We start from the raw sequence: 23,314 nt of genomic DNA, 5'->3' as shown, positions 1-23,314 counted from the left end.
TAGGTTTCTTGACAGACAGACGGACAGACAGACAGACAGACAGACAGACAGACAGACAGACAGACAGACAGACAGACAGACAGACAGACAGACAGACAACAAAGTGATCCTATAAGAGTTCCGTTTTTCCTTTTGAGGTACGGAACCCTAAAAAAGAAGAAGAAATGGATTGCTGACATACCAAAGTCACGCTATCAAGAAGGATATCACATTTTGTTTCCTCGCCTTCTTAATGACTCTGTACCATTTCACATTTACTTCAGAATGTCGAAGACAAAATTCTTTATGCGATTGCCTAATAGTTTTTGTGGAAATTACATTAGAAACAACAGGTATACCATACCACACAGGTCGGTAATATAATCCTACAAGAAACCTATGTCCAGCAGTGGACATATCTATCGGTTGATGATGATGATGATGATGATAGTTTTTATGGAAATTATAAAAAAATATTTATGCATATCCATACTTATATTATTATCAACGCAAAAGTGTATTTGTCTGTCTATCTACTAGCTTTTCACGGCTCAACAGCTTAACCGAATTTGATGAAATTTGGTACAAAGTTGAATTACATCCCGGGGAAGGACAGGCTACTTTTTATCCTGGAAAATGAAAGAATTTCCACGGGATTGTTAAAGGCCCATTTATATGAAGTTTGGACCAGAGGTAGCTTGCATTCCGGGAATTGACAGAGGTAGGCAACTTTTTATCCCGGAAAATCAAAGAGTTCACACGGGATTAAAAATCTAAAAAAAAATGCAACTAGATGATGCCTGCGACTTCGTCCGCGTGGATTTAGATTTTTCTATAGGTGAGCACATTTCCGGGAATTACCTACTCGTACCTATATACCTGAGATAGATTATACCCTGTAGGATAAAAGTAGCCTATGTGTGCCTACACATAGGCTAGTTTTATCCCGAAAATCAAAAAGTTTCCACGGGATTTTTAAAAAACCTATATCTACGCGAACGAAGTTGCGGGCATCAGCTAGTCCCTTAGGTTCTGTGGAAATTACATTAGAAAAAGCATTTTCGCAAAATGTCTTTGTTTTATGTGCAATAGAATATATAAAATAGGCAGGTAAACACAGGTACATATTATATCTAAATACCTATATAAAAGAAAAAGGTGACTGACTGACTGATCTATCAACGCACAGCTCAAACTACTTGACGGATCGGGCTGAAATTTGGCATGCTGGCTAGCTAACTAGCTAATATGACGTAGACAACCGCTAAAAAGGGATTTATGAAAATTCAACCCCTAAGGGGGTAAAATAGGGGTTAGAGATTTGTGTAGTCCACGCGGACGACGTCGCGGGCATAAGCTAGTATAATATAAACACAAGTACAACAATAGGTAGGCATATTTCCGAAACTATTAATTCTACCTAGATGAAGTAGGTAGGTATAATATGTACATAATATATTATAGTTATTTAATCAGGATTATTTTTACCATTGATGTTTTCTCATAACGCTCGGAGAGACATTTATACATTTAGACACTGGGAAGGGGGGAAGCCGACATCCTAGGGGTTGGGACCTTTGAGGATATACTTCTAAGAGCATGAGGAACACGTCATGTGTCAAAAATTAAACCTACGTTATTTATTTTGAGGTCTATCTTGCCGATTCTTGCCTGTACTTTAAATACCTAACAAGATGCGCGTGTATCTTATTCGAGCGACGTACGCATACTGAAGCGCCGCGCCGCGCCGCTGGGTATGTCGCACTAGCGTCACTGCACTGCGCGTCGCTTCGGTGCGCTTCAAAATATTCTCTCCAGCCGTGCCGCGCGGCAACGCGCGGTGAAGCGCCGCGCCGCGCCGCTCTAGTGCGATATGCGCCATACAAAATGATAGAAATGATATTTTGAAGCTCTGTGCCGCGACGTGAAGCTCACTGAAGCGCCGCGCCGCGCCGCTCAGATGCGTACGAACCTTAAAGGTTCGTACGCACCTGAGCGGCGCGGCGCGGCGCTTCAGCGAGCTGCACGTCGCGGCACAGAGCGTCAAAATATCATTTCTATCATTTTGTATGGCGCATATCGCACTAGAGCGGCGCTGCATAGCGCTTCACCGCGCGTTGCCGCGCGGCACGGCTGGAGAGAATATTTTGAAGCGCAGCGAAGCGACGCGCAGTGCAGTGACGCTAGTGCGACATACCCAGCGGCGCGGCACGGCGCTTCGCGCTCGTACGCGAACGGGTATAAAAGTGACGCGCAAGTGACGCGAGGTGCCGCGTACTGAAGTTGTAGTGCGGTAGGCACCGTCGAGCGGCCTGAGGTGACGCGTTCTGCAGTCGGACTGAAGCGCCGCGCCGCGCCGCTCAGGTGCGTACGAACCTTAACTGCGAATACGAACGGTTCAAGTTTTCGATCTCTTGCCGTAAGTTTACGTTGCAATGTAGCGACATGTCGCTAGACATAAAGTTGCTATCATCACCATCATCACCAACAACCCATCACCGGCTCATTATGATCACGGGTCTCCTATGAGTATGAGAAGGGTTTGTCCATAGTCCACCACGCTGACCAAGTGCGGATTGGCAGACTTCACACTTCTTTGAAATCATTATGGAAAACTATTTGACATGCAGGTTTCCTCACAATGTTTTTCTTCGCCTCGTCATTTTAGGACGAAAAATAATAATATGAAAACACGTTCCCTTTTTTAAAAGAAAATGAATATTGCGTTGTTCAATCATCATTTACAGACATGATATTGCCCATGCTATAGAACTAAGAGCAGGAAGGGGTCAGCAAGCAGAAAAGAAAGAAACAAAAAATGGACAATAGGAAGCATTTGATAATTTGGCGACGTGATTTAACTTCTGGGAAAGACAGACTTGAGATGAGAACGAGATTGACGAGCCGAAACAATGTTATTTATTCATATTTCAATGAGATAAAAAACAGAAATCTGTAAAATGAAATTTTTATGATCGGCGTCCTTTAAATTTTACCAGACTATATAGTGTTTAATAGCTAGAAAAACGCTATTGGCAGGTCATGGTGAAACTTGGAGCTCAAAAAACGTTACATGATCACGACCGCTTGCTGACTGCTGTTAAAAGCGATACGTCAAAGAAGTCTCTGTCGGACAAACATGCATTGCAAACAGGCAGATCAGAACAAAAAGTCCTAAGTGTAACCTTACACTTATAAATGACCGACATTTTGCAAGGTTGTTTACTGCAACTGCACTTTGAAACGCATTTTTTATATTAATTTATATTTATGTCATTACTTTACGATGTGTTTACGTGTGTGAGATTACTATCTTTGATGAAGTTTGTGATAGTACAGCACCTGAATTACGATAATATGATATTATTATTGCTGTCATCATTATTGTTTTCATTGGCCAAATTTAAGGCACAATAGCGAAGGCATTGGTGGCGAAATCACCATGAGCGTAGGAGTGTCGGATTGCAATCGCATTAATCTGATCAAATTTCGTTAATAAGACAGCCGAAACATACGTTTAAATTGGGGGCTTTTATATCCCTGTCTCGTTAATACTCGTAGGTAGGTATATCACCTGACAGTAATTAAATAATGATGCAGTTATCTGAAAAGTGAGGTGCGAGACAAGGTGGATTGCCTTCACCCGTGCTTTTCAGTTTGCAAATTACAGCATCATATCATATTTATTAATTTCGACATGAAAAAAGCAAATAATTAAGTATTACTTAATTACCTTAATAAATCTAGCATAATTATAACAAGCAATGTCCTTGTTCTAGATATCAAATCTGTTTTGAATTTAAAAACAAGATAAGCAGAATTAAAAATTTAAACCTATAGCTTACTTTTCACATGTACACACTCTACAAACATAGTACCTACAAAGTAAATGGAGTTAGTTATCTCCTAAAATTTTCCACTCAGATTATGACAAAGTTACTGTAAATAATAAGTGCATTCCTAATTATGTAGTTGAGCAACAAGGTTTCAATGTCAAATACACGCTCTACAACTTTACAAGTAGTTATAAGTGACAAAATATTTCTTTGTCGAGTCGAAGCTAATTCTTGAGTCATTGCAAATGTTAGAGTTATTGATATATGAAATGGTTAAATTGGAAAAACCAATAAACCATAAGGTAAGTAACCTTTTTCTTTCCTTCTTATCTTTATTTGTACGTTAGTCATCTTATTTGCATTCGATTGGCGTATTTGTATTTGTTCTGTTTGTATATAAAATAGTATTACACTGAGCTCAAGTATTTACGTCACGATCCCTATATTTAGAAATTATTATATTGAACTAGTAATTTGATCATTTCGCGAATCACATAAAAGTAGCAGAACTCAAAATTACATAACATTTAGATTTTAGACACAGAAAATGTACATCTTACTCATATGTACTTTGAGACATGTTAGGTTAGGACATAATGCCAGAGAGTAGACCGATCAATATGAAGAAGGTAATACCTAAAGAAAAAGAATCCAAGTTCTTTCTCCAAAGGTTGCCGTCTGTGAGAGAATTGGTACCTACTCTAATAATAAGATCGCCTTTTTAATCTTCTGTAGGTATAGTTTCTTTTCTTTTATTTTTTGTGTGTAGGTATAGCATCGATATAAAAGTCAATGGTGCATAGGGTCCTTGTACGAGTATAAGTGTTTGCAAAGAGGATTCATCTATTCTATTAAGAAAAAGAAAATAAAACTTACCAAGCTACCATTTCCCATATGTAGGGTTCTTGAACGACGAAGTGGGTGGTTTGTACAGCGGGTTTTCTCCAGTGCAGTCTTCAGCGTCGATGTTCTGGTACATGGGATCTGTGAGCGGCATGGGAGGTGTCCGGTTCTTCCAGATTATATACCCGGCGGTCGCGGCAGCCACTGCCAGCATTGCTATCACGCCCAGGACCACTGGGAGCGTCACTATTAAACAAAAAGAAATTGGTATAAATATCAACGGACATACGAAGATTTTTTTTAAAAATACTAATTTTTAATTTATTTACGGCCCTAGATTCTAGGATTTACTCTAAGTTGTTAACATAGGTATAGTCTGACGAGGTAGGCGCCCAAGCGTAGCTACGCTTGGGTGCTTAAAACCTAAGCAATATCAGTGCAACAAAGCTGTCGTTGTTTTAATCGTCGTTTAGCGTTATAGAAGCTACAAGAGAGATGTGTAATGTGTGCTTGGGTTAGCCCGTGGCCCGTAGCTGCCGTTGTTTTTTTTAATATTAGCCATGTTAAATGACTAATATTCCCATTTCCTCTCCAACTAAGGTTCAAGCTTGTGCTAAGAGTAGGTACGACAATAGTGCAACGGGCGGGGCTCGAACCGTCGACATTTCGATTTTCAGTCCACTCTTTTACCCGTTGAGCTATTTTATTTAACTCTTTGTTTGTTACATAATCAATTAGAATTAGATTTTTCTTAAATGACTATCAATTTAAAAAAACACCTTTAACTCAAAAGTTACTCAATAATCAATATGAGATTCATTTATATAAGATAGCCATCGATGTAAAGATAGCATTTACAAGGGGTTTCTAATTTCAATTGATCATCAAATCAAATTGTTAGTTGTTATTAATTCGGTTATTCAAACTCCAAAAATATTATTATCATAATATCAAGACACTGAGACTTGAGCGAAACGCAAGCTTATCAATAATAAACAAACAAAAGACACTAAATAACTAGATCAATGTAAATAACCAAACAAGGATACGCAAGTCAAAGCAGATAGAGTCGTTAGTGATACAAACATAATATAACATTAAACACAAAGCAACAGTTTAAATTTTAATGATCACAATGCAGTTGTTACGCCAAAATATCAAACAATCTAGTTTACACAGTTGTTTTTATTCACTGCGTGGATACTCCATGTGTGTTCCATCATTTTGTTCATCTATCCCTTTCCATCTTAAATAATTTAACCAACAGTTATGTATGTTTTTCTTTCTCTTCTATAAAAACAATCATTGACTAAACGTTATTACTTTAGTGTTTGAAGATTGTTTTCGTTTATTTTAGTAAATACTCACAAGTTTTGTTGTTATTAAAAATAATATAAAAACTTTGGAATTAATTTGAGAACAAAATTTTGTACACCTAGTTAATATAAGTACCTACCTACTTGAGTAAATTATATTGAAATAAAAAAAACTATTCCTTATACCTATTACCTATTATGTATAGACATTAGACGTGTAAACAATAATATACTTTTTTTTTTATTAAGTAAGTATCTTAATTTTTATAGGACTTTTGTTATATCTATATCAAAATAAGATTGTGGTTTTAATAGTTCAAATTTCATTGCAAGCGTCTGCGCAAATGTTGCAGAGTCTATTTTCGTCACAACTTCCGAGAAGGAAGTAAATGAAATACCAACACCTCACCAAAGCCAAGTTTGAGTTGAAAGCTGCACAAAATAAAACTTCACTTAATTTTATGGGCTTAAGTTCCAATTCGGCGTTCTACCAGCTTAAACATTTCATTTATAAGATCTTCTTTCATCATAATATACTTGTAGGTACCTATATACTTATTATGTAATTTGTGAAATTATTGTTAGTAGTTTATTCAAGAAATCTAATACTCACCACTAACACCGCCAACGATTTGTTCACCAGTGACCGGATCGCAATTGTTTATGATCATGTAGAAGGATTCTCCATTGTTGTCCTTCATTGCTGCATATTCGATATTACAATCATTGATCGTGGTATTGCATTTGATCCATAGCTTTCTATTGAAATCATCCTTATGTGTCATGAGGGTTTGGTTGTATGGGAGCCGGAACAAGGGGAAATGGCAGTCTTGGCATTGGCCGGGTATTGGGCTGGCGAGGCACTGGTCGCAGTAGTTGGTCGTCATGCAAATGTCTGCGCAATAGTTGTCTTGGTCGAAGTATCTGGAACCTTCTCTGTCGGTGAAGCATTCGCACTGGTCGCAAGGACCGCATACTCCGTTGCCGGAACACTCCGTCTGAATGAAAAGGATTTTTATGTTAAAGAAGCTTTCCAATAAAATGTTTGAGGTTATTTGAACGCCTCCTAATTTATATTTTGGGACGTTCATTAAAAACTGGGATCTTTTTAGCATCTACGTTGAATAGTGATTTGATAGTGACACCTCTGCGATTTTTATAATACCCATATTGTACGAAAATTGGCAAAATTAACAATTTGTCACATGCTTAAAAGTACGTGGCTATTCCTAAGGTCTGTAAAACCCCTCTTTCCAATAGAAGACCCTAACCACCTAATATAAATAGTGTATGGCTATGCGCTACACCAAAGGATAAGTTTCTATAATACGATTACTCTTTTGATTTCATAGAGACTAGAGTCCTTATTTCTAAACATTGCATCGCCTACTATGTACTCGGCATAGGTACTCGGTGTAACGTATTTGGTTTACTTACATTACTTCGTTGGAAGTCTGTGCAAGGGACGTCACCTCGTTTCTTTTCGCAAATCGGCTGATCGCAGAAGGTGCCTGTCCTAAAAAAATAACGCATTACGTAAACAACTGACAACCACAAAATCTAAAAACTAATTATTATTATTTTTGAATTTTTTCGTCGATTCTAAGAAGAAAGAATACCAACCTACTTATCAGCTAGTGGGAGTGTTTGCAGGATTTTTTGTAGGTAATTCGATTTTCTGTATGTACCTATGGAGTTTTATATAGAAAATTTTGGTCCCTGTTTCAGTTCGAATCGTAAGGCAATAAGGTATACTATCGATAGGCAGAAGTATTTAAAAACAGTTAAACGATTAGCACAGTTTACTCTGATTTTATATTCGTCTCACGTAAGAAGTTTATCGAATATTAATGGCCTATTGACGCATAAATCTGATAAAATGTTAAACTAGGAATGCATAATTTGTATTTAAACGTCCACTTAAACCTGTTAGTTTGTCATCATTAGTTTCATAATATTTGTCTAGGTATGTATTTTAAGTAAGGGAAATTTTATGAGTGTTACAAGTGTTTCTTTCTCTAAAAACCTATAGTAGAGCAAAAAAAATGAAGGAACTTTTAGCCCTTCACTTTAAATTAGCACTTGACTTAATTAATAAGTACTAAGACTACGTACCTAATCCATACAAAAATTATAGATGAGAAAGTGTGTCTGCCTGTCTGTCTACTAGCTTTCCATGGCCCAACAGTTTAACCGATTTTGATAAAATTTGGTATAGAGTTAGCTTACATCCCGGAGACGGATATAGGTTACTTTTTATCCTGGAAAATCATTGGATTTTTAAAAACCTAAATCCACGCGGTTGAGATGGAAATCAGGGTGGGAGGCCTCGCATACCCGCACAGTCCCCGCGCTAACCCGGCGCGGGTGACGTACGGGTCTGCGGGGCGTCCCCCAGCCTCATACCCCGATTGCCATCTCGAACTATCGCGAACTTATTTGTTACCTAGTCAAGTTTAGTGTATATAATTCAAATTCACAAGAGAGCTTTGACTCGGTAACAGTTTTTCATACTTTAAGCACGGGACACGCTTTAAATACGACGTAGCCGTGATATTCTCCTGGTATCCCATAATTATAATTAGAAGCGGCACAGCAATGATGTCAAGTATAATGTTAAAGCACTTTTAATGCCGCCGCTAAAGAAAGTGGGGCTCGCAAGTCTATAATTAGCTTTGCAGCCGCCAGATGAACAGAGATGCATTTTGTTCAGTGCATTTGAAAGTCTGATTAAAACTGACATAAGTTAACACTTCGGTCTTACCAACATTCACACTTAATGTCTGGATTAGCTTTAGCATTAAGGAAATGATTTGAAACGTAGAAATATGGTGCTTGGAGCGAACTGAACTCTACCATAGGCCAAGCGTAGGTTTCCGAAGCCGTCAATACCTTAGATCCGTTAGAATCAGATCTTTGGATTTCCCGAACTATTATTATTATTCCAAGAAAATCTCTAGCATTATGTGAATAAGCAATTATGTGATGAAGTGGTGAGAGTTTAGCCTCCTATTCGGGGGTCCGGGGTTTTATTTCGAGCACGCAACTTAATCTTTTCGGAGTTAAGTATTATGTGTGTGTTTTTTAAACAATAAATATCACTTGAGCTAACCGTAAAATAAAACATCGCGTCGCATCGTGAGGAAACCTGCATGCTTCCATAATCTTCTCAAAATTTAAACAGGCGTGGTAGACTATGGCCTAAACTTTGAGAGGAGACCCGTACTTAGTAGAGGCCAGCGGTCTGACACATTTGGGGCCGATTCTCTAGTACACAATCTCTAAACTAAACTAAATTAACAGGTCTAAATCTAGTGCTTTCCTTTTCCGAAAGCAACATTATGAAAGGGATAGCAATAGATTTAGACGTGATATTTTAGTTTAGTTTAGAGATTGTGTACAAAGGAATTAGCCACAATTATGAGACTAAACACGCAATCTACTCATTTCTCTTGAAAACTTGTTATAAGTTTAATATTATGAATAGTGATTATTCAATATGTAATTCTGTAAATATGAATTATCTGCTACAATTTATATGCTCATAATGCTAATAGCCAAGATATTGACAGCAACTAACCAGTGATAAATATGTATTAAGTTAAATCATTATCACTATAATTATAATTAAGTGCACAAAGTCATAAAATTTAATGTGCCTGCAAGAGGTGCGTAAAGCACACATTTTTTTGTAACTTAATAATTTTTATGTAATAAAATAAAATAATTATTGTTTTTAATTACAACACCTGCAAATAAAGCTTGTCATTTACAATGCGCTAGATAACCACTTATATAATGTAGAAATCTTGATCCTAAATAAACAGATGGAACAAGAAGGAAAACTCAGAACGAAGAAGAATAGTACAAAGCCAGAGCTCAAAGCAGAAGAACTTGTCTTGAATACGCTTTCGAATTTAAAGAATTTATTAAATGAAATTCCTATAGAACTCAAGGAATAATAATTCTGTGGGTGGTTCCGTAACAAATAAAATACTTAAATATAAAATGATACTCGGCATCTTCAGTAAATAGAAGGGAGAAGAAGAATTACTTACCAACCAGCTTGACACGTGCAAACTCCACACGAATAACTTCCTCTTCTGTTACATTTTGGAGACTGCGCCTCGACTGCTTCACTGCATGTACATGCGCAAGGGACGTGAAACTTTATCACTGAACTATCAGGAATTCCATCAACTGATACTTTCACATGGAAGAACTCGTATGTTCCACCGTCCGCGGCGCAGAAGGTCGACTCGGGTGCTGCGCCGATTGTAGTAGTACAGGTCTCCCCTTGGCAATAAGTTTGCTTCGTTACTTGAAAGTCGGAGCTCTGTGTCGAATTGACGACATATTCCACCTGTGAAACAATAGGATAGATTAGAAACTTTTTTTACTTAAGTGCTTTTGAATTAATAATAATTAGTCTATCAAATGCATTTCTACAAAATGTATGAATTATATTACGATGTTTTGAGGCCAAGCTACGTAAAGCTCTTATTATTTGTAGCCTCAACCTGAGTTGAATTCAATGTTTTTTTAATAAACTTCTTTACCATGACAAATCGCATGTGCTATGATAACCATTTCTATTTTGATATTATGTCGAGTCACTTTTAATTGGTCATAAAAATAGCATGCACGATTATAATTATATATGGCTTAGTAGAGCGCCACAATTTTCAAAATTGTGGCGCTATTGTGAAATTATAATGTTTAGGTGCACGTAACGAAAACTCCATGAGATACAACAGCGCGAGCGGTGGGAACATTTTGCAAGCTTGATCTCTAGCTGAAACAGATCAAAAGCTTGATGTTGTTACTGACGGATGGCTACAAAGGATACATTATCTAAATATTATATTATGTATTTAGACATTGTAACTGCCTCGATGTTTACAGAATAAATTATTATACTCATCTGCATAGATGTGAATACATTTAGGTAGCCATATTATTTATTCATTGATCAGCCACCACTTTGATAACAAACCGGAGGAACCACTGTGCTACTTTTTATTCCAAGAAATACTTACTGGATAGTTTTCTATTTACTTTCATAAAGGTCCCAGTTCCATAAAACTTACAGTCCAGTTTTTATATAGATACTTATTTTATACTAAGTAGGTACCTGCTGTATAACCTCATAGATATTATACAGAGTTGTTTAATGAAATAATTACTAACAATGGGTAAGAAGCTATAATAGTGTTAATTCGGTTGTATACAATCTCTGTAGATTGCCAGGTCTAAAATTAGTGCCATCTTTTTCATTATGTTCTACGAGGAAAAGAATGGCACTACACGAAAGAAACGACGGGTAGGTATTTTCTAATTCCGTGCATCTCACATAAGGATTTCCAGAAATTGGCGCGGAGCACCCGGGTCTAATAGTCTTCTATATAAGCTGACTGACTGACTGACTGATCTATCAACAGTTCAACACACAGCTCAAACTACGAGACCGAACGGATCGGGCTGTTTGGCATGCATTTAGCTATTATGACGTAGACATCCGCTAAGAAAGGATTTATGAAAATTCAATCCCTAAAGACGTAAAACAGGGGTTTCAGTAGTTCACGTGGACGAAGTCGTAGGCATAAGCTAGCTATAAGATAAAAAACACATAGTCGTACCTTTTGCTCACTAGTTTTCGACGGGAAAGTAAAGTTCAAACTGGCACGACTCCCAATTTCGAGGGTCTGTAGGATGTACTTAGGGTTCAAGACTGACCCCTTCTCTTCTGCCCTCGTTAAAGTTGGCAGTTTTTCCACCTTGCCTTTACACCAAGTGTCGGGGGTGTCTTTCGAACATCGTTGTACCTGCAACAAAGAAAACTTATATTAGATTCTAAAAATATAATATTGGTAAATATTGTCGAAGGCAACCAAAAATAATGCGTTGTTTGTTTAAAAAAACCGGCCAAGTATCGCGCAATGAGGGTTCTGTATTACAGACGTATTTTTTCGACATTTTGCGCGATAAATCTAAAACTATTATGCATAAAAATACTTAAAAATCTGTTTTAAAAAGTACAAGTAAAGCCCTTTCATATGATACCCCACTTGGTATACTTAGTTATCTTTCTTTGAAAATTGAAAATACTTTATTTGTTCATGAACACATTTTAATTTTTTTGTGATGTAACCACAAATTCATCGCTTCACCCTTGCTGCGCGAGTCTAACTCGCACTTGGCCGGTTTTTTTGCGGCAGGTTCATCCAAGAATGCGGTTTGCACTTTGGCAATAGTTCTCCTCATTAGCTGGTTTACTATTCTACGCTATGGAGGCATCTATATTTCTATAATTATGTATCATAAAAAGTAAATCCACCCAATTAGCAGAGCATTTCAACTGAGCTTATAAGGCAAAGCTGAGCTGTAGGCAGGCTTTATATGGATGGCGCCTGGAATCTGGGTACCTAGAACGACCGTAATTGCTACTTTATACGTCTTAGATACTCACTGACTGAGATTGATGCTTGTTAAGTCTACGAGATTTTAAATATGCTCTAACTGGAAGAACCCCAGATAGAAAATACCTCATTTGAAAGAAGGGTATTTTTTAGCTTAAGCCCAAATCAAATAATAATAACTGTTTCCTCAACTTTTTTTTAAGTCTCAACCGCGCTGAATACTCATTGCATTTTCGCGCTGCACAGCTAGGCTGATCCTTTGCGCAAAAAAATTACGAAAAGGCCTATTTATTTAAAGGCCTATTTATTCTGACATTTCTAATTCTACCAAAACTTTAAAATGGTACCTACACTACTAGTACCTACTACCTACTAACACTAAGTAGGTACCTACTTGATAGCTTTGTAACAAGTCTTAGGTGTTAAAAGGAACTATTTTTCGCCAGTGATAAGCAACTATATCGTACTTTCTTTCAGTTTTCTGTGATATTTTATTAAAACCACTATCCAAAATCTAAAATCACACTAAATCCACAAGCTTTTTTAATTATAAGTATCTATTCAATAGGTAAAGACAGACTACTTATTTTTCGCTGGTGAAGCAACTATCCCGAATCTGTTTTCTGTGATTTGAAACTATCTACTATCCAAAGTGACACCAAATACACTTTCTTCGTAGTTCCCTTGATTAAGGTTCAAATGATTTAAAGAAGAAGAACTTCTTATAAAAATCCTTATAAATCAAAGGAGCCCTGAGAATCCTCTGCTTAGCATTTATGTAGGTACCTACCTATAGGAAACTCACTTCGCTTTTCTATTAGGTAATTCAATTCTCTATTAACTCGCCTGGCGCCACACTGTAGGTGTGTACTTATAGCACTTGTTAGCTATGCAATTAGTATAAAGGTATACATTATTTAAAATTGTTATGTGATAATAATGGCTGCATATTTTCCGCATAACAAAGAATAAGGTTGTACATGTACAGGAATGCTATAAAAACTTGTTGGTAAATGTTTGTGCACTGTGCGCGTGCTCAACAAAAAATACTTATTTATTTATGTTTATTGTGCATTCTCGTATGTATGTATGTGTATGTCATAATAATAATAATAATTGCATGCTACGTGTCTGTTAAAAAAACAATCTGGCGCCAACATAAAGTCGCAAATATTAGGTATATCTCTTGTTTTTTACATGTAGATGTCTTTATAACGGGCAATTCTTGTAAGTATATGTCGCAGAAATAATGATAAAAACCGGGATCATAGAATAGAAATCTGTTCACCACTAGAGTAAGTACTACCCCTAGAGTCTTTTTGTAAAGTACAACACCAAAATCTCGAAGGAGGTCCTGAATGAAGCGAACTTACGATGCTGACTTGAGTGAAGTGAAAAAGAGGATGCGGCAAGCTCCACAGCATTCATTTACACATTAGTTAATAAATGTGTCAATAAGTTAATTATTTACACGAAAGACACTATTAGCATATAAGTCGAAAAACCGATAGACGTTGGGATACCAAGGTGCTGGCATGGGTGAGGGAAAGCGTAGGTACTGTTCGAAAACTTCACACTAGATGACTGCACGGCATAAAAAGAGTCGCAAAGAGCCGCTGGATTCAGGCGATGCAAGACTGTAGTGTATGGAAGTCCCTACAAGAGACCTATGTCCAGCAGTTGACGTCTATCGGTTGACGATGATGATGATGAGTAGTTTGGCGATTATGAGGGTACCCATGAACAGACACACGCCCCGTCGTTAGCTAGTCAAGTAAAAACTAACGGTTTTCTTCCGACTCGCAGCAGATACTAATATAATAAATCCGTCAGCGTGTCTGTTTATACGTTACGGCGGTTTAATGAGCGGCCTAATGAATTTTAAGCGAGATAAAATAATGAACCCGGTTTTTAATAGCTGTTTAAGAAACACGTTTAAAATTAATGTGTCTCCTAATAGAATTGTGTCAACGTCTATTTCTATTGTTCTATTTTCGTGTGACTATGTGATTAGCATAGAAAGCATGAATCCTTATACCGAGAATTATCTTATTTTTAGGGTTCCGTACCTACCTCAAAAGGAAAAAGGAATCCTTCTAGAATCACTTCGCTGTCTGTCTGTCTGTCGTGTCTGTCAAGAAACCTATAGGGTACTTCCCGTTGATGTAAAATCATAAAATTTGTCATGTTGGCTCTTATAGCACACGTAAGGGGAAAAATCCGAAAACCGTGAATTTGTGGTTACATCACAAAAAAATGTGTTCATGAACAAATAATTATTATTTTCAACTTTCAAAGTATGATTAATATATCAAGTGGGGTGTCATATGAAAAAGCTTTGCCTGTATATTTTAGAACAGATTTTTATGCATTATAGTTTTTGATTTATCGTGCAAAATGTCACAAAAATACGACTGTAGTACGGAGCCTTCTTCTTGACCGGTTTTTTATTTTACACTTAATTTAGTCTAAGGTCTGTATTTAGATAATATAAACCTAGGATTAAGTTAGCATGCACTATCAAAGTATGCAAATTAGACGATATACCTACCTACTTGATATTGAGTCGCCTACATTCAGATTTTAGATTGGTGGGAGGCTTCGGCCGTGGTTAGTTACTACCCTAGCAAAGCCGTACCGCCAAGCCATTTAGCATTCCGGTACGATGTCGTGTAGAAACCAAAAGGGTATTTATTGGTTTAATAAAAACTGCCATACCCCTTCTAGGTTAACCCGCGCCCCGCATCCATCTTAGATTGCATCATCACTTACCACCAGGTGAGTTTGCAGTCAAGGGCTAATTTGTATCCGAATATTTTTTTTTATAAAGACACGGAACTATGTAATTTGATGTGGTGGTAGCGATACATGCCACCTATCGTACGGGCGAGATGCTGCTTAACCAATAAAGTCTATAGAGTTTATTGATCTATTTCTTTATAAACTAAAAACAATATAAGAGAAAGTTGTATGATAGCTTGTAAAACATCTTGTTCATTATGAGGCAAGTTAAAAGGGCAATAAACCCTCGCCGGGGTGTGTGGGAGTAGCAATAATAGCCAAGATGTCGATGATTATTCCCTCAGCCTCTACAGTGCGTGCCTTAAGGTGATCGCACATTATATGAAAACACTAGCTTATGCTTGCGACTTCGTCCGCATGGACCACACAAATATTGAACCCCTATTTCACCCCATTAGGGCTGAATTTAAAAAATCCTTTCTTAGCGGATGTCTAGTGTCTACGTCGTAATAGCTATCTGCATGCCAAACTTCAGCCCGATCCGTCCAGTAGTTTGAGCTGTGCGTTGATAGATCAATCAGTCAATCAGTTAGTCAGTCAGTCACATTTTCCTTTTATATATTTAGTTATTGCATTTTTCAGAGCCCTGAGTGTGTGTGAATAGTTACGGGATGCTCACGGCGTCAAAAAATGTTAGTGAAAATATTATCTCAACCCTGGTTGAGGCGATATTTTCTATGGATATTCATATTTGGGCGTATATTTGTAATTTAGGCGATTTATACTTTATCTGTATACGGTTAGTTTTACAATGCAATGTTTAAAAATTTACATACCTACATAACTTTTTTTTTAATCCTCTTAGAATTCTGTAGTAAAAACACGTAAAAGTACCAAGTAATTATTCGGTATAATGTGCGATCAGTATAATTTAATTTCGATCGCTGGACTCATATCGCGGTCTCGTTTAATCCATATGAATCAGATAAAGACGGAAAAATTTCAATTACGGTGCCTCTAATATTATGCACTTGAAGATTTAATATTAGAATTCAAGACATGCATGATGTTGTTTTTATGATGTTTATATATTCGTATAATGTGTCCGCCTTATATCTCTTTTTCTTTGATTTATGACCCGTATTGGATAAACCCCTAGATATCAATTCAAATTCAAAATTTATAAAACTTGTGGATTTATGAGATATGTACTCTAGCCTTTACCATTGAGGTCTGAGAAGATGAAGAAGATATGGTACATGGAATTGAAATTAGTAAAGATCCAAAAATCAAAAAAGAAACCAGATCTGTTCGGAGATTATTAGTGATAATAGTGATAGTATCTACTTGTAAAACATTTCTAACAGGTTAAAATAACCAGAGCCTTAGGAACCGGCATACTCGCAGTTATGTGGGCGGTAAAATTACACCCAAGCTTATTAAGCCTTCAGTGTAAGCCTGTTTGTCGTGGGTGGTGCCCATTACACTAGTTGTGCAGTGTGTAGGGTACACCGTTGCAACATCTAGAAAGTTCATATAACCCTTCTTCGAGTTACTAGGGGTACATGAATGGAGGAAAAGTTAGGGCCTGAAATTCGCGAGGTTTGAAAGTATTTCGTGAGGGTTTCAGACGAAAATGAGTAGTTTTAAAACAAGAATGAATAGAAAGAAATAAATGGTATGGAAATTGGAAATTAAAAAGATCCAGACGTGTGACATGATGACAGAGATATGTACAGTACGCGGCAGTAAATAATGTACATCGGTCTTTAGAATGATATTACGGCTTTGTAGAGCGTTGTCTCTGTCACTTATACCTATATGACATTTTGTCGGTCTCGACGACAGAGACTACGCTCTACAAATCCGCTATCTCCTTCTAAAGGTCGATGTACATTATTTTCTGCCTCGTACTGTACTTAATTCTTTTTCACATTATTTTACTGCACAATATTGTCATTGTTCTACCCACATCATCATTGGAACAAGCCAAGGAGTGTAAGCAAATCCCATTGTTCAATTCGTAAATTTCGCTTTTTGTTTACAAAATAATTGTGTTTCGTTGTAGTGAATTTGTTATAGTTATGCAAATTGAATGACAAACCTACCTATGACTCCTTTAGGAGCGCGAACTTGCGTAAAAGATGCATGCTTATTAATTTTTTGCATTTTGTGGGTAGTTTATCAACACTAAGACTCTATTTTAAAGTCATTAAAAATCAAATATGATAATACGTATAGCACCTACCTAATTTTTTAGTTTTACTTGAAACATTAGCAACAAAGAAAAAGGCAATTTTTTCCATAAAATATAATGAGATCACCCGCATCTGGTAATTTAACGCCGTTGACTCAGAAAATGTTACTTGTATAAAATAGCGCACTAAGGGGTGCCAGACAATGCATTTCTTGATAAATTAAATAAAACCGGCCAAGTGCGAGTCAGACTTGCGTACCGATGGTTCCGTACTACATTTATATTTTTTAGATATTTAGCACGATAAATCAAAAACTACAACAAATAGCTAACTAAAATCTGTTTCAAAATGTACAGGTAAAAGCCCTTTCATATGATACACCACTTGGTATAGTAATCTTAAAATAAAAAGTCTATGTATAAATTGTGCCACATACCACTACAGTTATAACACTAAAAGTGGATAGGCTAGTCAGGTGCTTCCAGCACTAAGCAGAAGAAGCGCCGGAATAAATAATTGTGTAAAGTGTGGCACACCGCACAAACCGAAAAAGTTACCAACTCCCATCGGCGGTGTTCCCACTAGATTATAACATGGGGTTATTCAAGGGGCGGACCAACAAATTCCTAAAAGGCCGGCAACGCATCGGCGGCTCCTCTGGTGCTGCAAATGTTCATGGGCGGCGGTAATCACTTAACATCAGGTGACCCGCCTGCTCGCTTGCTCGCTATATCTATTAAAAAAAAAAAAAAAAAAGTTAAATAAATACTTACTTAGTATAGAAATAGTAGTAAAAAAGAATTCTGTAAATATACCGCACATACGAAATGTACACATACCTACAGAATGGCAATTAATAATTTCAGATATTACGTTTCAAGTTTACAATAAAACGACAAAAGATTCCAAAAAAAAAAAAGCGGCCAAGTGCGAGTCAGGCTCGCGCAACAAGGGTTCCGTGCTACAGTCGTATTTTTTCGACATTTTGCACGATAATTCAAAAACTATGATGCATAAAAATAAATAAAAATCTGTTTTAGAAATATAAGACCTATACCTACCTGCCAAATTTCACGATTCTAGGTAAACTGGAAGTACCCTGTAAGTTTCTTGATAGACCGACAGACAGAAAGAGAGACAGATAGACAGACGGACAGACAGACAACAAAGTGATCCGTGAAGGGTTAGGTTTTCCTTTTGAGGTACGGAACCCTAAAAATAGGAAACTTGTTAATAAAAATTAAAACAAAGTTCATTGCCCTAGGACAGTACAATAACATATTTACGCAAAAAGGTCATCGGACTGGAAGACAGTTGCAGACGTCTTAAAATGTTTGAAGAAAAATCTATACGACGTTGGCTAAACTCCAATCCATTTACTGTTCCATTTTGCAGTTACAACTGCAAAGTTTGAGTGTGTTTATTTTCTTGTATGGGAAACTTGATCATTATATAGATCGTGGGTAGAGATTTTATTGCATCGAGTTGGTGTTATCTGTAAAATTCACGGACCAAGCTTAATAATTAAATTAACTTAGAAAAAAAAAACTAATGAATTTAGTAATTTTTATTTGTTTATATAGAAAAGTGAACATTTTACACCACACTTTTAAATTTAAACCAAAGCACTAGATAAAAACTGAGACTAGTGTTTGCAATATGCAGCCTAAATACACCGTAGTTTTTGCGTGTATTATTTCTATCTGTTATAAGGGTTCTTTCGAAAAGGTTTTTAAAAAAAGATTTATTTAATAACTAAAAGAAATACACTTTAATTAATCAATTAAACTTGAAAAATAAAATAAACTAGGAATAGAACACGGATATTTGGAAGAGTCAAGAGACGTTTACCCTCTTCAGAGGTCTAGCACGGACTGACTGGGAAAGCTACCTTATCCACCGGCGGTCAAGTCAGAGTCGGTCTGTCATCAGCTCTTTTGGGTACAGTTAAGGGGTGTAACAGCCCCCCGCTTAAGTGTAAACTTGCGCGTTGTAGGCGAAGTTTACCAACTTAAACAATTCTCAAGCGTGGTTCAGAAAGAGGGATGTCGTTGTTGCTGTCCGGGTTGTCTGTATTGCTAGGGGAAGAGGTTACTCTGTATTTTGAGTAAAAGGTTAAACATCTCTTGTTACAAAAGTAGTATAATACAAATACTATACAAAAACTTATAAAAACATATGAGATTATAGAATGAGTCGGTATTGATTCGGTGTTAGTCTGGGATTCTAATTCTTTTAATAGAGTTAGAGCGTCGTTTGCTCTAATATTTAATTTCATAAAATTATCAGAGTTGATCTGAGAATAAGGAGGTTTTAAGGGTGAAGTGAAATTCAATTTATTAAATGTTGTAAGGTTGCAGCAAGTGTCATTAATTAAATTAAAGTCTGAAAATATTTTATTTATTTTAATTGTAAGGTTGGTTGTACCAATGAGTTTTGTGTTTTTGCAATAACCATTGCATCTTGGTTTTAGAGTTATTATCCCTGTGCCAAGTAGGATAGTATCCAGGTTTTCATTTTCACAGTCAATGTGTAGTTTTGTTGGTTCAGAATGGGTAAAAACCCATTGGTTGTTTCCAATGTCTTGCCAAATATGGACAGTGCCTGAGATAAAATTAATTTTGCATTCGTTTGGGAGTGAGTGTATGACTTTGGTGATTATTTCCGTTTCACATATCGGCTCATTCAAAATATTAAATTTAGCAACTTCGTTACATATATACGAATTCTTAACTATAAGTTTACATTTACTATTTAGATCGTTAAAGGTACAATATTCTGATTTGTCCCTGCTCATGGCAATGTAGGATGCTGAAGGTATGATAAGGGCAAATGAGTTAGGTGTCCTAGCGTTATGTGCTACAGGGATAGGAATGACTTTGTACAGGTTGAAAGGAGAAATTAGGACTAGGGGAATCTTAATTGTGTATACCAACTTATTATCTAAAATGCACGATATTATTTCTGACAGTTTGATTATTATGTGTATATTATACAGCTCTAAATTTACAGGGAATTCCGAGAATTTCGGTAGGTGTTTTACATTGGCAACCAATTCATTATACAGGTCCTTCGGTGTTATAACGGACGGATGTAATGTATTGGTTTTTGCGAATAAGATAGAGTTTATAATATCTTCTAGTTTATAGGATAAACTTAATAAACTTGCTTGGAGCGCACTAAACACTTCTTGCATGGTGGTCTTGATCAGAATTGAATTCGTGATAATAGTCACATTGTTAATGTGTGACGTCAAATTTTCGACAACGTCATTAAGACGTTTTTCGTTCTTGTTAATTTCGATTAGGGTCTCATTAAAGTTGATTATAGCTGTCTTGGAGATAAGAATGTTTTCTTTAACTAAATTTAGTAATTTTTTATCATTGTTTTTTAATTGTTGTATAGCGTTACCATATTTGATTGCATCATCTTCGTCCATGGTACCGAAGATGTGTTTAAAAATGATACCGATACCAGGTATCCATGCTGACCTTTTACTTCTGGATGAAATCAGATGCGATAAAGAATGGTAGTCCCGTGTTAAATCTTCGAGCATGGGAATGAGTGGTTGGAATATATTCTGACATTCAAGACCGGTTAATGTATTACTTTTTGTGCAAAGATGCTGGGATGTATGTAGAACACTATTGATGTTGTCAATGTGGGGTTCTATATATTCTAACTCTATGGGTATAACTACATGTAAATAATCATTAACTAATTTAATTGAACCTATTGGGTTGAAATGAATTCCAGGACTGCTTGTAATCTGCTCGATGTAGCCATCGTGCCTTATGCCTTGACATAATACCGCTGGACTGGAAATATAAATATATATATATATATGTCTATTTTGTATATATTTTACTTAAATTTAAATTTAAAATATGTAAGTACTAAACTAGGCTTAATATAACAAACTTAACTAACTTAATTTACTGAACTTAACCTAATTAAGTTGTTGCCAACTTTATTTCGTCATAGTGTTGTTTAACATGACGTCGGTTAATTAAAACGGAAAGTGTATGGTTACCGTGGACCTTAATTACTTTATATGGTCCCTTCCATACTGGTGAAAGAGCTTTACGTAGGCGTACGTGGTTCTTTACATAAACCATGTCACCTACTTTGTATTCAACTGGACGGGAATGTCTATCATAATACTGCTTGGATCTTTCTTTGGATTTCGTGATGTATTCCAGGGCTTTTTCACGTGATAGTTTTAATCGGTGATGAAGCATTTTAATATATTCGTGATAGGTCCCTGATGGATTGGGTTCAAAAAGAGAGTTCGGGAAATAGGGTTTTTGGCCAAATAATAATTCATGTGGAGAGAACTTGGTAGTACAATGGACATTGGTATTGTAAGCTAGGATGGCAGTATAGATATATTTGTGCCAGTCTGATTGGTTTTCATTTACGAAGGATTTAAGGTATTCCTTAATGGTTGAATGGCTCCGCTCAAGAGCGCCTTGAGTTTGGGGATGATAAGGTGAAGACCAAATCTGTTTGATTTTTAGGAATTTACAGGTTTCTTTAAAGAGTTCGGCGGTGAAGTTAGTGCCCTGGTCCGTTAGGATCATTTTGGGCAACCCAAAAAGGGAGATGAAATGAACAAGACATTCTAGACATTCTTCTGCAGTGATGTTAGTAATGGGATAAGCTGTAGAGAATTTGGTCAAATCGTCTTGCAAGGTGAGTATGTACTTCAAGGAGATTCTACCAGCTTCTGGTAGTGGACCCACAATGTCCAGACTGATTCTTTCGAAGGGTGCAGTGGATGTTGACGTGATTTGCATTGGGGCCCTGTTGATCTGGCGTAGTGCCTTGTTGGATTGGCATTGAGTACATTTTCTAACATAGTTCTCTATATCTGACCTCATGTTCTTCCAGCTATACCTTTCTTTAATTCGGTTTAACATTCTTGTAGAACCCACATGACCCGCAATGGGTAGATCGTGATTTTCCCTAAGTATAGTGGGGATTTCACTAGGGGTCGGATATATTAGGGTATTCCTATAAATTTTGATGGTAATGTGAGTGTTATGGAATAGGTAGGCCAGGATGTTATATAGTTTAGTATAGGATAATTTTACGAAAGGGTCTTTGAAATCAGATATTGAAATTTCATTAGGACTCTCAGGTTGTAAGAGCAATTCATTTCGGAGATTTTGTAGAGTTTTATATAACTCAGGATAAGTTATATCGTCGAAGTAGTGCACCTTGGCGAAAAGGAAATAGTAGTGTTTATCGCCTGACTCCAGAGTTATGAATGAATGAAGTGATCTTTCCCTATTTAGGAATTCACTGTTGTCGTTGTTGTTGGCGAGAATTTCTTCGACGTTTGGATTTGTTTCGTCTAGGTCAATTGAAGTAGGAACAATAATTATTTTGGAATCGGAAGATAGCAATTTATTGGCATATTCGTGAATTGTGGTATTATATTTATAATTTTTATTTGACATTGCTTTCAGATAATCAGAATAGGAATCACCGGATGTATTAGCAGGATTTGGTATATTAACAGGTAAATGTCCACGGTTGGGATTAGTAGGATTTAGTAGGGTTTCAGGATTAAACGGAGAGTTTGGAAGGCTGAGATCTAGGTCTAAAGGATTTAGAACGGGCAAGTCGTTTGAAGTAGACGGGTTTAGTACAATTTCAGGGTTATTAACAATATCCCTTTCTGGTTCATGATTCGAAGAAGTGCCAGGGAGATCGAAATCTATATGTTCAAAAGGAATCGGAGATAATGAGCCTAGATCAACACTCAATGGACTCGGAATAAGCTGTTCATCACCCAGCTGTTCTATTGGGTCAGCAATTATATTTAGTGGAGGTAAGTTATCTTCTCCACGAGCATCGTCAGTATTGATTGCATTCACAGGGTTTAGAAAATCAGATGGATATCGAGACAGGGCATCAGCTGCCGAATTGAGTCTACCTTTTCTGTATACTATCTCATACTCATATTCTTCGAG

General features: G+C 36.7%; 1 protein-coding gene across 1 annotated transcript in view; it reads right to left on the bottom strand.

The window, feature by feature from the left end:
• LOC117983619 (integrin beta-6-like) overlaps nt 1–23,314 on the bottom strand; it is a 63,133-nt gene that overhangs the window by 22,958 nt on the left and 16,861 nt on the right. Inside the window, exons 2-6 of the mRNA XM_034970237.2 lie at nt 11,614–11,799; nt 10,033–10,337; nt 7,412–7,490; nt 6,588–6,972; nt 4,692–4,904 (exon numbers count right to left, since the gene is read on the bottom strand). Coding sequence (XP_034826128.1) covers nt 4,696–4,904; nt 6,588–6,972; nt 7,412–7,490; nt 10,033–10,337; nt 11,614–11,799 — 1,164 coding nt within the window. The 3' untranslated portion in view covers nt 4,692–4,695. The remainder of the gene's footprint in view (nt 1–4,691; nt 4,905–6,587; nt 6,973–7,411; nt 7,491–10,032; nt 10,338–11,613; nt 11,800–23,314) is intronic.

Source organism: Maniola hyperantus, chromosome 1 (assembly GCF_902806685.2).
Source record: "Maniola hyperantus chromosome 1, iAphHyp1.2, whole genome shotgun sequence".
NCBI lineage: Eukaryota > Metazoa > Arthropoda > Insecta > Lepidoptera > Nymphalidae > Maniola > Maniola hyperantus.
Note: the sequence above shows the minus strand (reverse complement) of the source record. Positions and strands in the feature narration are given on the sequence as shown.